We start from the raw sequence: 13,442 nt of genomic DNA, 5'->3' as shown, positions 1-13,442 counted from the left end.
GCCCTACGGAGCTGTTATTTAATGAGCCCAATACGCGTGCGTCCATAAACCCAACGTGTCTAATGAGCGCCCATTGACTCAGAAATGGGCCATCATGACATGGACCATTTGATCTCCAATACTTCTTTCAGTTATCCTTTTTGTTGATTAATATAATTAGTTAGTTTATCCTGCTTTAATTATGTTGTATATATTCTACATACATTCTCCACAACTTCACTAAATACACCACCGCTGTGTGGTTAAACTGAGCTCTCCGTGTCTGCCTCCTCCTTATTTGGTCAGCCTGACCTGTGACCACTATTCTATTCAATTGAAAGTAACTTTGCTTATTGTGTGTAAGGTTTATAATACCTTGAATACGTTGTATTCTAAACTGTACTACTACTACTACTGTGCTTTTCTTCGGAGCGCGCAGAGCGCACCATGTGCGCAAGTTAAGTCTCTCTCTCTGTCTCTCTCTCTCTCTCTAATAATAATAATAATATAGTCCTCACCTTGGACATTAGCCTATAGCAGCCGTGCGTCATTTCTTGAAAGCGAACAGCACTGCTTCCTTTTTTGTCTCCAATTAATTCTGGGCCTTTGGAGAGATCCAGTTTTAACCCAGAATTGACCAAAATCTCAAGCGCAATAGTTCAAAGTTCTCTCTAACGCATTGCAGCGCGACAATTAACTTGTGAACGAGGAGATTAGATATATTCCAAGAAACTATAGCATAGGAACCACTGGAAAAAATAACAAGCATCCGTGCGCAACTTGGAGCTCTCCAAATAGCCACATTCAGAAGGCTGTCTGCATGTGATTCTAATGTCTCCGTCACCCGAACTTCCCGAAGTATGATGAAATGATTAAACTTTCATCTCATTAATCATTGGCATGCAGGATTGACATAGCGTTATTTAGGCTATAATTATCAACTTGGTTAAAAGGCAACAAGAAATCACAATACATAAGTAGTACACAAATGCTATAAAACTTTAAAAAGACTACTTTTAAGAGAAAAACTAACACTTAAAAGCATAATATATTAAAATCCATAAGGAGCAATCCATACTATACTATACTATACTACTATACTATACTATACTATGGATATACTATATCCATATAGTATGGATTGAAGTAGGCTACTGTAAAATCAACCAATGTACTGTAAACATGGTGTCTACGTTTTTATGTCAAGTACCCCCAACTTAAAGTGTGTGTGTGTGTGTGTGTGTGTGTGTGTGTGTGTGTGTGTGTGTGTGTGTGTGTGTGTGTGTGTGTGCGTGTGTGTGTGTGTGTGTGTGTGTGTGTGTGTGTGTATAGTGTGTGTGCGTGCGTGTGCAGTGTGTTTACAGATAGATCACCTTGTCTCCTGTCTAAGTGCTTACTATGTCCTGTTTATCTGTCCTGCGCGCACACACACACACACACACACACACACTCACACACACACACACACACACACACACACACACACACACACACACACACACACACACACACACACACACACACACACACACACACACACACACACAGGTAGGGTATAGGGGGATGCAGTGTAAACAGTGCTGTCCATGAGATAAACAAAAAGCAACATCCGCTTCAAACTGTTTAAATGTCCATTTACATCGGATCATTCTTCCAACTGCGTTTCCGCTGGTGGTCGTCTGGGACATGAGGGCGTCCGGTTCAATTCACCCTTTGTCAGCCTTCTGATTTGTCCCTGGCTGACCAACCAGCAGGCTCTTTCTGCCTGGTTCCGTCCTGGTTCCGCCTAGTTTATGTTGAATTTGCTAAACATCATTTTTGTAAAAAACTAAAAAACAAATGATATGCCCAGTCACCACGCTCCACCTGTGATGTTCCTTTTTTACTGACACCACATTTAAAATAAGAATTGAACGCACAGAATATCAAGCAACTGAAAAACACGTTATTTCAATGGTAGTGGATGGAGAGAGAGGATTTTTGTCCAATCACCAAACGAGGGGGCAGAACCACGGGCGGGACTTGACATGGGGTGAATTCCCACTTCAACACTGACAACAAAGTGCTAATGCGCAAGGTACCTAGCCTGGCTAAAGCCAGATGCGAAAAAATTGCCTGTGTGATTTGAGTCTGGCTTATTAGCCAGTCTACAAGTGTTGTTTTTGGCAGCATTTTTAGATTTTAGTTTTAGTCATAGTCTGTTGAATAGTTTTCATTTAGTTTTAGTCACATTTTAGTCACCCGGAATGTTTTGGTGTTAAAATAAAAGTAGGCTAGTTTTAGTCGACTAAATATCGTGAGATTTTAGTCGACTAAATCTACAGTTGATTTAGTCGAGTAAAATGTATTTTGGCGGGCCTTGATGCCGTTGAAAGGCCTAATTTTACACTTGCTGAAAATAGCAGATCTTTTGTAAAAATGACTTGATCTCCCGTCCACTAGTCCCTCCCTAACATTTTAGTCTAGTTTTTATTTGTTGACGAAATTGTCGGTATATTTAGTCTTGGTTTTAGTCATAGCTTAGTTTTAATTGAGTTTCCATTTAGTTTTCGTCAGTGAAAAAAGGTAGTCGACGAACATTCTTCGTCTTAGTTTTAGTCGACGAAATCAGCACTGGTACCAGGTTTGCCACTGCTCTACAATGGGCTCTATATGCACACAGAATAACTTTTCCTACTTCTGGGCAAGGAAGCTTAGAGAAGGAAAGGTCATGGTCACGTGACATGACACTTTCATGGGAGCCAAATCTCGCACCGGAAGTCCCATGAATACATGGCAGTGAATGGAGCCGGCTGGACCAGCTTATATAACAAACATTATTCATGAACAATTGAGACCTTTGTCATATAATCGGTACAGGAATATAAAAGAAGACACATCACAGGTTGTTATCTAATCACTTGCTTTTTGATGTGCACCACTGCACGGTATATCATTTTATTTGAGGATCCAATCTCAGAGGTATTGCGAGATTTGGCTGCCAGACAGGAAACGGCGGGCATGTCTCGCGATAATTGGCACGTTCAGAAAGGAACGTGCGGTCAGAGTGTTAAGGCTCTGTTCCATTTAGTGTGCAGTGGTTCTCAAATGTTTTAAGGACCGCCACAACTCTGAGAGTGTTCATTTGTACACTCTCAGAGTCGCACGACCATACGGGGCCATTTGGAACCCTGCACTCAAGGACACTTTGAGACCCACTAGCAGAATTGTTTCCAGTGAGCCAATTCTCCATATGCAGACCGCGGCCATCTTACCATATAAATAAGTCCTATCTGATTGTATTAAACAACATCAAACTCATCAACGTTTGACTAGAATGGAACAGAGCCTTCATTAGTATCATCAGTAACAAGTGGGGAAGGGACCCAGAGTTCTTTCCAAACTTTCACGTGTACAATATGTGTGTGTGTGTGTGTGTGTGTGTATCGTAACTGTACACTCCTCCTCACCTGTGAGTACCTCCATTTGTGGCACTTGACGCTGATTGGCTGAGGCAGACCAGGAAGTATGTTGTGGAGCTCCTGTAAGATGATTGGCTGCATGTCCTCCTTGTCTCTCTCCAGGTGTTGCACGCCGAACGGGACGCTGGTGTGAACGACCATGGAGGGACCGCGGCACTCGGCCTCTACACGCACGCATGCACGCATGCACGCACGTACGCACAAAAGTACACAAAGAGTACACAAAAGTTATGGGTTCTCATACTTTTAAAACTGTCTTAATTTACGAAAGAACAGAAAAGGTTCAAATATGGAGAGAGAGATTTCTTCCCCCGACAGCAACAATATCGCACACGCACACGCACACACACACACCTGTGTTGCGTTTGCGGCTGTCGATGGCAACGTAGCGTATGACGGGGCTGTTAGCGATGTAGCTAACGGCCCAGGGGACGTCTATGGTGGCGCCGGCGGGGAAGAACAGGCCCAGCGCGAAACGAGAGGAATACCTGACGCTGTCCAACTGCTCCCTCTGGGCTGGAGACAGCACTGTGCACGCACGCACGCACGCACACACACATACACACACACATACACACACACACACACACACACACACGCAAGTACAGAATTGACTTCAAAAATACTCACCATTAGTGGCGGATATCGCCAGGTACCTGGCGATGCGATTACACATCGTTTCCGAGGGTCACGATTCGATTAATCCCGATTAATCCTGATTAATTGGGCTATGTTACGATTCGATTAATCCCGATTAATCATGATTAATCACTCACTGTTAATCACTCAGTCACTGTGTGACTAATAAACAAAGTGCTTTCTAATGATTATGAATATATATATTCTTTCACAGTGCACGTTTTTAACTCAAATCTTTGCTTCTGTGGGGGTCCATAGAAGAAAATATTTTCAGATGGGTGTCCGTGGCCAAATACAGAACAGCAATAGGCAGCTTTCTTAAAAAAAAAAAAAAAGAGTTTGTACAAGCATACAATAAATATATATTAATAATGACATAAGATGTCATGTCATAGAAATACATGGGCAGGATTTCGGTTGAGGTCAGCAGCACTCTGTCAAATTGCCTTTATTCTTTGTTAGGACAAAAGGTGTGCTTTTCTTTGTTTCCTTATTCAGGGATTTAATTTTCAGTTACTGAAGTGTCATTAAGGAAGCTTTGGGGTAGTTATTGAGACTATTATGTTGCACCTTTCTGTTTGTTTGGATAATAAACCAAAAGTACCCCCAGAATTATTTTATCTATTGGGCCCCCCATCTCAAAATATGTAGTTTTATGTAGCAAATATTTTAGTTAAAAGGTTCGCTCTGAAATATATATTCAATGATTTGCGCCACATTTTAACGATTTCTCAAAAATAGCAGACCTACAAGCTCCTAGCGCGACACTCGGTGGCGTGCTAGGAGCTTGTAGATCTGCTATTTTTCAATAGCTAAAGCATAACATAATGCTAACACCAAAAGGGGTTCCCGCCCAAAATGGGTTAAGTAATATCTGACAATTTGGCCAATTTGGTATTAGAAAGGTCCTAAAAAGGTCATTAAATTGTAACTTTAGAAATGTGCAGATACCCCGTGTGGATTCTGTATGTTGGGTTGTTTACTGTAGTGAGAAAACAATGTTGCACAATGCACATTATAAGCTAATCATCTTGGGACCCCCCCCAAATTAATTTGGGCGGCCATCTGCCTTGACCGCGTCAGGGGGGAAGAGAGAGAGAGAGAGAGAGAGAGAGAGAGGAGAGGAGAGAGAGACAAGTGAGATATAAGCAAACATATTAGTGTAAGATATAATAATATACAGTAATATAGTATAACAATAATGTTAGATAGTATGTAAAGAGTCGACAATATGCCGTATATGGTGGTATAGTATATGATATAGTAGCAATCCACAGTCGTGCTCCAGTATTTGTAAAGCATAATAAAACGTCAATACTCAAGTAAAATAAATGTTTCTCAGAACTGTACTTACTGTACTTAGAACTGTACTTAGAACTGTACTTGTGCAAATGCACTTAGTTACATTACTGGTGGCCTGCTGTCTGACTAAATAAGAGCACGTTTATCTAATCACACACACACGCACGCACGCACACACCGCACACACACATGCGCACACACACAGACACACACACACACACACACACACACAGCGGCGCACTGCCTCAGTGACGTCAAAGAGTTATTTTGGGTTCCGAGTAAAAATTAACCGGTTCGGTATTGAATTCACGCACGCACGCACGCACGCACGCACACACACACACACACACACACACACACACACGTGTACACACACACACACACACACACACATGCGCGTGCACGCACATAGTCAGTGTAATAACTTATGCATAAATGTTTTTTTAACAAGATACTGTTTCACTCCAGAGAAAATGTGCATGTGTGTGTGTGTGTGTGTAGCAGAGGCAGCGCCCCTCCACTCAGCATGTGTGTTGGAGGTGATGTCATCTTCAGCTAATCTTATTGGCCGATGGGGACAGCGCCCATTTCCTGCCTCCTAACTACCTCTCTCTCTCTCTCTCTCTGTCTCTGTCTCTCTGACACACACACACACACACACACACACACACACACACACACACACACACACACACACACACACACACACACACACACACACACACACACACACACACACACACACACACACACACTGAATCCATCTAGGAACGGTGCCCTATAGTGGAGCTAAAGCGTGTCTCATGGAGAAAAAGTGAAAAAATAAACATATTACTGCATTATGGTAATTTGACTCACAATACAGTCCTACACAACACAACACACACACACACACACACACACACACACACACACACACACACACACACACACACACACACACACACACACAGAGAGCCTTCTGTTCCATCCTATATAATGACGCAGGGTATATTTAGCATACGCCGGACGGTGTTACGTAAATATTTTATCACAATGAGTCGTGGAATTAAAGTCAAAGCTTCATCTCCCACTTGAACAAAAGACTGAGTCATCGTACAGCAGCTCACAACTGCCCCCTGCTGACGGAACACTGTGACTGCACTGCAGACAACTCAAGAGAGTAATGCTCCACCAGACTGAACTATATATCAATGTACTGTACAATAATAACAAAGATATAATAAACACAACATAGTGACAAACTATAAATGCGTATAAGTGTGTTCAATGTAAACCTTAAAGGGTGTGCAAAACAAAACAGCACCGATATAACTACAGTATACAGACACACTTAGTGTTAGTATTTTCAACAGGTTATACAAATCAGACCAGTCTGAACTGAGTGGTGCTGTACTGTACTCGTGCTGTAGCACTCTACTGTACAAAAACGTCTGGGTTTCCGAGGATATAGTGATGGTGTGACAGAAGTTTTTTACTTTCTAAGGTGTTTTAGACAGATATCTCGTGTTGTGTTTTTAGACTCCACCTGCCCGAAAGTTGTATTTACCTGTTATCACCGTGGTGTAGTTTTTAAAGGGTTGGAAAACTACACCATTACGTCAGTCGCGGTGATGATCAGCTATCACCGCGGACACAGAACCATCTCTCTGTTTTTTACAATCAGACAAGTCTTTTCAACTCTCTGGAGCTATCACCCCCGTTCACTGATTGGTCTAGAAGTTGGGTAAACCACAGGGAGGCGGGGTCAATCCTTAGGGACATCAGTATGATGGGCTCAACTCTTATCACCGTTTTAGGTGATACGCTATCACCTAAAACGGTGATAACCTATCACCAAAAAACTGGAGTATGTATGAGCCTTTAGTGTCAATGACTGCACCCTATTATGTGTGTGTGTGTGGCTGTGTGCATGCGTGCGTGCGTGGGTGCGTGCATCTCACACTCGGTCAGGTCTCCTTGAAGTTGGAGGATTTGTGGCACCGGCATCGTTATGACCACGGCGTCAAACTCCTCCTTCTCCCCGCCCCGCCCGTGGACTTCCCATGATGCACCTCTCCTGTAGAGGCCGGTCACGTGACGCTCAAAAACCAGCTCCGCTCCTGCTGAGCGAGATGGACAGAGAGAGAGAGAGAGAGAGAGAGAGAGAGAGAGAGAGAGAGAGAGAGAGAGAGAGAGAGAGAGAGAGAGATGGTGAGAGAGAGAGAGAGAGAGAGAGAGAGACATGGTGAGAGAGAGAGATAGAGAGATAGAGAGATGGTGAGATAGAGATAGCGAGATAGCGATGTGTGTATAATATATCCATTTCTCTCTCACCATGTCTCTCTAATTTTATATATATGAGAGAGAGAGAGAGAGAGAGAGAGAGAGAGAGAGAGAGAGAGAGAGAGAGAGAGAGAGGGGAGACATATGGAGATAAGATAGAAAGAGATGAGAGAACGAAAGATGGAGAGAGAGAAAGTGAAAGGGGAGAAAGAAAGAATGAAAGAAAGGGTGTTGAAGAGGAACATAAAATGAGGAGAAAGAAGGAGGGAAAAGATTACATTAATTGGGAAAGAGAGGGAAGAGAGAGAAGAATGACAAATAAATAAATGACAGCAGAGAAAACAGACTTCAAACTAATGATTAGAAAGTAAATTATAAAACACAGACATGAGACATGTAGATAGAAAAAGAAAAGTACAGGCCATATTGGGCCATTCGTTTCGATACACCGGTTTGGTATTTCACACCCAAAATGCTATATTGTAGTACTACAGTATGTACATTGATGATCTGTCTAGGAATCTGAACCTCTGTAAAACTGGCTGTGTTATCAGTAATACTGTTGTCAACCATCTTATGTACGCAGATGATCTGGTTATCTTTCCTCTTTTCCTGATTTCGCATTTGGTGAAATGCTGAAAATAGCGGATCTGCTATTTACAGAGCGTAACACAATTTGACAGTAAATCAGCATTTCAAAATTAGCATTTTAAAACACAATGTGAGACGCTAGAGGGTTTTAATAACAAAATGATAGGCAATAGGACTATATGGTCGAATATGACATAAGGCATTTAATAGCAACTTAAATAATAAGTTTCTAACCTCGCCTCACCAGGCTTTCCACCTCAGAGGAAAGCCTAGTCTGTGTTTCAAAATCGTCGTGTGAACCGGTCTGGAGCAGATGGTGATTACGTCATGTTGCAGTCACTGATTTGTAGTCATTTAGTCTCGTGGTTTCCTGCCAGATGACTACAAATCATTGACTACAACATGACGGAAGTTACCATCCGATCCCGAACCGGATTATAAACCCCAAATGGAATGCTGCCCGGGCTACCCCGTCCACTTCTGTCCCTCAAATGAACAGTTTGGACCTGGTGGTCACCCTGTGCGTACCTGATTGTTTGAGGTAGTGTTTGGACCTCGTGGTCACCCTGTGCGTACCTGATTGTTTGAGGTAGTGTTTGGACCTCGTGGTCACCCTGTGTGTACCTGATTGTTTGAGGTAGTGTTTGGACCTCGTGGTCACCCTGTGCGTACCTGATTGTTTGAGGTAGTGTTTGGACCTCGTGGTCACCCTGTGTGTACCTGATTGTTTGAGGTAGTGTTTGGACCTCATGGTCACCCTGTGCGTACCTGATTGTTTGAGGTAGTGTTTGGACTTCATGGTCACTGTCACAAACTGTAAAGGGCAATTTCCCCTCCGCTCCACAAGGAGACTCCACAATGGTTCAGGAAGGACTTGTGGCAGTGCCTCACTGCCTCCCTCACTTCCTCCCTCTCACTTCCTCCCAATAAAGCAGGCCTGGATGATGCTCACTTGTCTTTTGTCTTCAAACACATGCACAGCCACCTTTGTGTTCGCTCTGTGCATGCAGATGTTTGCCAATGCGTCTTTTGATCTTGTATGTATATGTAAGTTATCCCCAATGATGTGGATTATCTTTTGTATTGATTTATATACAAAATAATCTAGATTATTTGAATATGCAATATTAAATGTATGATTAAGGGCCATACTATACTATGGTTTGATGTTTATGTAGAAAGATACTATAACTATTTTATTTCCTTTGTTTATTTATAGAACCATCAAGGCAATCATCATGTGAATGTCGACCTTTATTGCGAATGTCAACACTTCCTGCAAATAAAACTGGATAGTACAAAAATCCTGTTTCCTGGTGGTCTGTGGCTCCAGTTGAACTTTATAACCTAACAGTCACCCTGTGAGTACCTGATTGTTCGAGGTAGTGTTTCGACCTCATGGTCACCCTGTGTGTACCTGATTGTTTGAGGTAGTGTTTGGACCTCATGGTCACCCTGTGAGTACCTGATTGTTCGAGGTAGTGTTTCGACCTCATGGTCACCCTGTGCGTACCTGATTGTTCGAGGTAGTGTTTGGACCTCATGGTCACCCTGTGAGTACCTGATTGTTCGAGGTAGTGTTTCGACCTCATGGTCACCCTGTGCGTACCTGATTGTTCGAGGTAGTGTTTCGACCTCATGGTCACCCTGTGAGTACCTGATTGTTCGAGGTAGTGTTTCGACCTCATGGTCACCCTGTGCGTACCTGATTGTTTGAGGTAGTGTTTGGACCTCATGGTCACCCTGTGCGTACCTGATTGTTTGAGGTAGTGTTTGGACCTCATGGTCACCCTGTGCGTACCTGATTGTTTGAGGTAGTGTTTGGACCTCATGGTCACCCTGTGCGTACCTGATTGTTTGAGGTAGTGTTTGGACCTCATGGTCACCCTGTGCGTACCTGATTGTTTGAGGTAGTGTTTGACGACAGACGACATGCCCAGTGGAGTCATGTAGTGCGAGCTGCCATCGTTGTTCATCATCCCTTCTACCGGAGCGTCCAATCGCTGCAGGATGCCTTCAGACAGGAGCTCCTTGTAGAAACTACACACGCACGCACGCACACGCGCACACACACGCACATACATACGTCAGTGTTGGAAGTATAACTGTACTTAAGTACTGTACTTTGATTTCTTTCCACCCTAAAACATGATCATCAGGTATTATGATTATATAAGGAGGAAGATTTTTTTTTCAAAAAGTGTACAGTATTTGTTAAAATGTCGTTTTTATGTGGACACGCCCACCATGCAGTTCATTAAAGGGACACTTCACCCTTTTTGCAAATAAATATATGTTAATGACGTTTAGAAGCTTTAGAACACTTTCCTGGGGGTCTTTATGTGTGTACTATGTGGTTTTAGCTATTTTAGATTGTAGCAGTGAGCACAGTGTCTCTGATGTCATGGACACTGGTCTCACTACCTTCCTGGACTACAATTCCCATAATTCTTTGGTGCACTACTCATTGTGGATAGGGGGAGGGCTGTATTACTGAGACAACATGTAGTCCAGGAAGGAAGTGAGCCCAGTGTCCATGACATCAGAGCCACCGGGCTCACTGCTACAATCTAAAATATCTAAAACCACATATTACATACATAAAGACCCCTATGAAAGTGTTCTAAAGCTTCTAAACGCCATTAACATATATCTTTTTGCAAAAAGGGTGAAGTGTCCCTTTAAGTATGCCTGGTTTGCCTGGTGGGTGGTAATGGGTGGTGAATGATCCACCTGAACTGAAGCCGCAGCAGTGCTTAGAGCCAAAATGAAAACACTTCCAGACTGTATCCAAGGGTTGTTCACAATGTGAGAGAGCTGTTATTCACTCAGAGGAAAATGTATGTTCAAACAAAAAAAAAGAAAGGATCAACGTGAAGTAATTGTATAACGATATAGGGTGTGAAGCTGTGGAATAGATGTGATGATGAATTGAAAGACTGTGTAGCTAAGGATAAATTTAAGAAGGTATTCAAAATAGTATTAAATTGCTATACAGAGTAAAGGCTCAATTCAAGTGGCATTTGTTTCTTTTGGTTTTGTGTGAACATGTTACTACTGTGACTTTTTATTAGCATATTGTTTTTTTGCTTGTTTTTCAGGAAGAAAAAAAAGAAACTTGAATGTTGCACTGTTCAGTATAAATGTTGTTTGAGGACCTGTACAAGGGATGTACAGATATATTTTCATTTTTATTCTTTTAATTTAATGGACAAAAGGGTAGACGTAATAAGCCTAGACTTCAGTCTATACCCTTTTTTTTTCCAGAATAAGAAAAAGAAAAAACTGATGAACTAAGAATGTTTTGTATGGAAAGAAAAAAACAAACTAATAAACAAAAACTAAAAACTAAAAGTTGTTGTATGATAAAGGGGGAGGGGTTAGGGATGGGGATGATATTATTATGATGTCACTGTATCACTGTTTTTTTTTCATTGGCCCGTTTGACTGTCAAGGGTTCAGCCTCCAGGAAGAAACCCTAAATACAAAGGGAAGACATCATTGCACATACAGTAACAACCACACCAAGGGGTCTAATGAAGTACTGTCACCTCTTAAACACACTTTTACTCCACTACAATTATTTGAAAACTTTAGTTACTTTGTAGATTCTGATTAGGATAACAAAACACACTAACCATTTAAGCACTATATATTTCTGCTTTTTGAAAATAGCAGATCTACAAGCTCACAATGCGTCGCGATGCATTGTGAGCTTGTAGATCAGCTATTTTCATGATTTTCATGATTTTTTTTCTCTACATTTGTAACCTGTGGGACTGTGGGACATTCTGCACAATGAGTACTTTGTGCACTTGGCACTATAAGTATATTTCGACGCACACACACACACACACACACACACACACACACACACACACACACACACACACACACACACACACACACACACACACAGTGTGGTGTTTACCTGTGGTGGGACTTGGCATACTGGGGTGTAGCTGAGATGTACTGAGCTCCCAAATCCACTGAACTGGAGCCATAATCTGGACTTCTACTGGTGGACATTCTACCTCCTAGAGAGAGAGAGAGAGAGAGAGAGAGAGAGAATTATTCTTTTTACTTTTGTGTTCCACTTTTGCTTTGGCAATACACATATATGATATATGTTTTTTCTCATGACCCCAATGACTTTTGAGAGGCAGTAGACCACACACACACACACACACACACACACACACACACACACACACACACACACACACACACAACCTCATGGCGGGCTATTCATTATTGTGATTATAAATATGAATTAATTATTACATATTTATAGATAGTACATACATTCCGTTATATATGTATACATACAGACGTCCTAAGAGCAGTCATTCATTAGGGAAAAGAAAATCCAACACTAGTACTTGAAGAATGAACTACTATTGTATGAGGTCCAGCACAGCAGCCTCCAGAAAACCCACCTGAGCCTCTGGACTTAATTGTCCCACAACCCCGGCCTAAGGTGACTTATATGAGGTCCAGTAGCCCTAGAATGGCTCTGAATTGTTGTGACATACTGTATGTAACAACTAACAAGAGCCATTCTAGGGCTAGAGGTCCAGCAGCCCCCAGAAACCCACCTGAGCCTCTGGACTTGTCCCACACCACTAAGGTGACTTTGTTCTGGAGTTCTCTCCTCAGCAGACACGCGCACACACTGCCCGTCAGCCCCGCGCCGATGATTAAAACCCGAGACATGATGATGATGATGATGATGTTCAATATGTTTTACAAATCATATGTAGGCTATGTCCTCCTGGTCCTGCCTGGGCTGACATTATGCCCCCCATACAGCTGTTGCAACGAAAACAGCAGATCTGCAAGCTCACGAAGCGTCGCAGGCGCGACGCGCAGTGAGCTTGTGGATCTGCTGTGTTCGAGTCTCCTCCCACCGAGTGGTTAGGAAACTGTTGGCCGACCAAAAACACTGGCGGGGGTTCCTGTGTTGCGTTACATTAAAATCGGTGACCTATTTGATACGGTTTCGACGGAAGCAACTGCTGTTTATATATTAATATTAAGAATATATATTAATATATAATATATAATTAATATATACTCTGAGGTTTATTTCCGCAGAATTCCCGGTGCGAACTTGCGGCTGGAAACGATTTCATTTCAAATGTTCCAAAATCAATAAAGTCTTAATTTCCTCCATTAATGTTCGTTCTTTTTATTTTATTTTTT

The 13,442-nt window shown here is 42.2% G+C and overlaps 1 protein-coding gene across 1 annotated transcript in view; it reads right to left on the bottom strand.

Moving 5' to 3' along the window:
* rnls (renalase, FAD-dependent amine oxidase) overlaps positions 1-13,035 on the bottom strand; it is a 14,932-nt gene extending 1,897 nt beyond the window's left edge. The window contains exons 1-6 of the mRNA XM_083787111.1: positions 12,836-13,035; positions 12,169-12,274; positions 10,135-10,277; positions 7,325-7,483; positions 3,795-3,968; positions 3,429-3,604 (exon numbers count right to left, since the gene is read on the bottom strand). Coding sequence (XP_083643237.1) covers positions 3,429-3,604; positions 3,795-3,968; positions 7,325-7,483; positions 10,135-10,277; positions 12,169-12,274; positions 12,836-12,953 — 876 coding nt within the window. The 5' untranslated portion in view covers positions 12,954-13,035. The remainder of the gene's footprint in view (positions 1-3,428; positions 3,605-3,794; positions 3,969-7,324; positions 7,484-10,134; positions 10,278-12,168; positions 12,275-12,835) is intronic.
* Between the last annotated feature and the right edge of the window lie 407 nt (positions 13,036-13,442).

This window comes from Protomyctophum parallelum (assembly GCF_964188405.1).
Source record: "Protomyctophum parallelum genome assembly, chromosome: 17".
NCBI lineage: Eukaryota > Metazoa > Chordata > Actinopteri > Myctophiformes > Myctophidae > Protomyctophum > Protomyctophum parallelum.
Note: the sequence above shows the minus strand (reverse complement) of the source record. Positions and strands in the feature narration are given on the sequence as shown.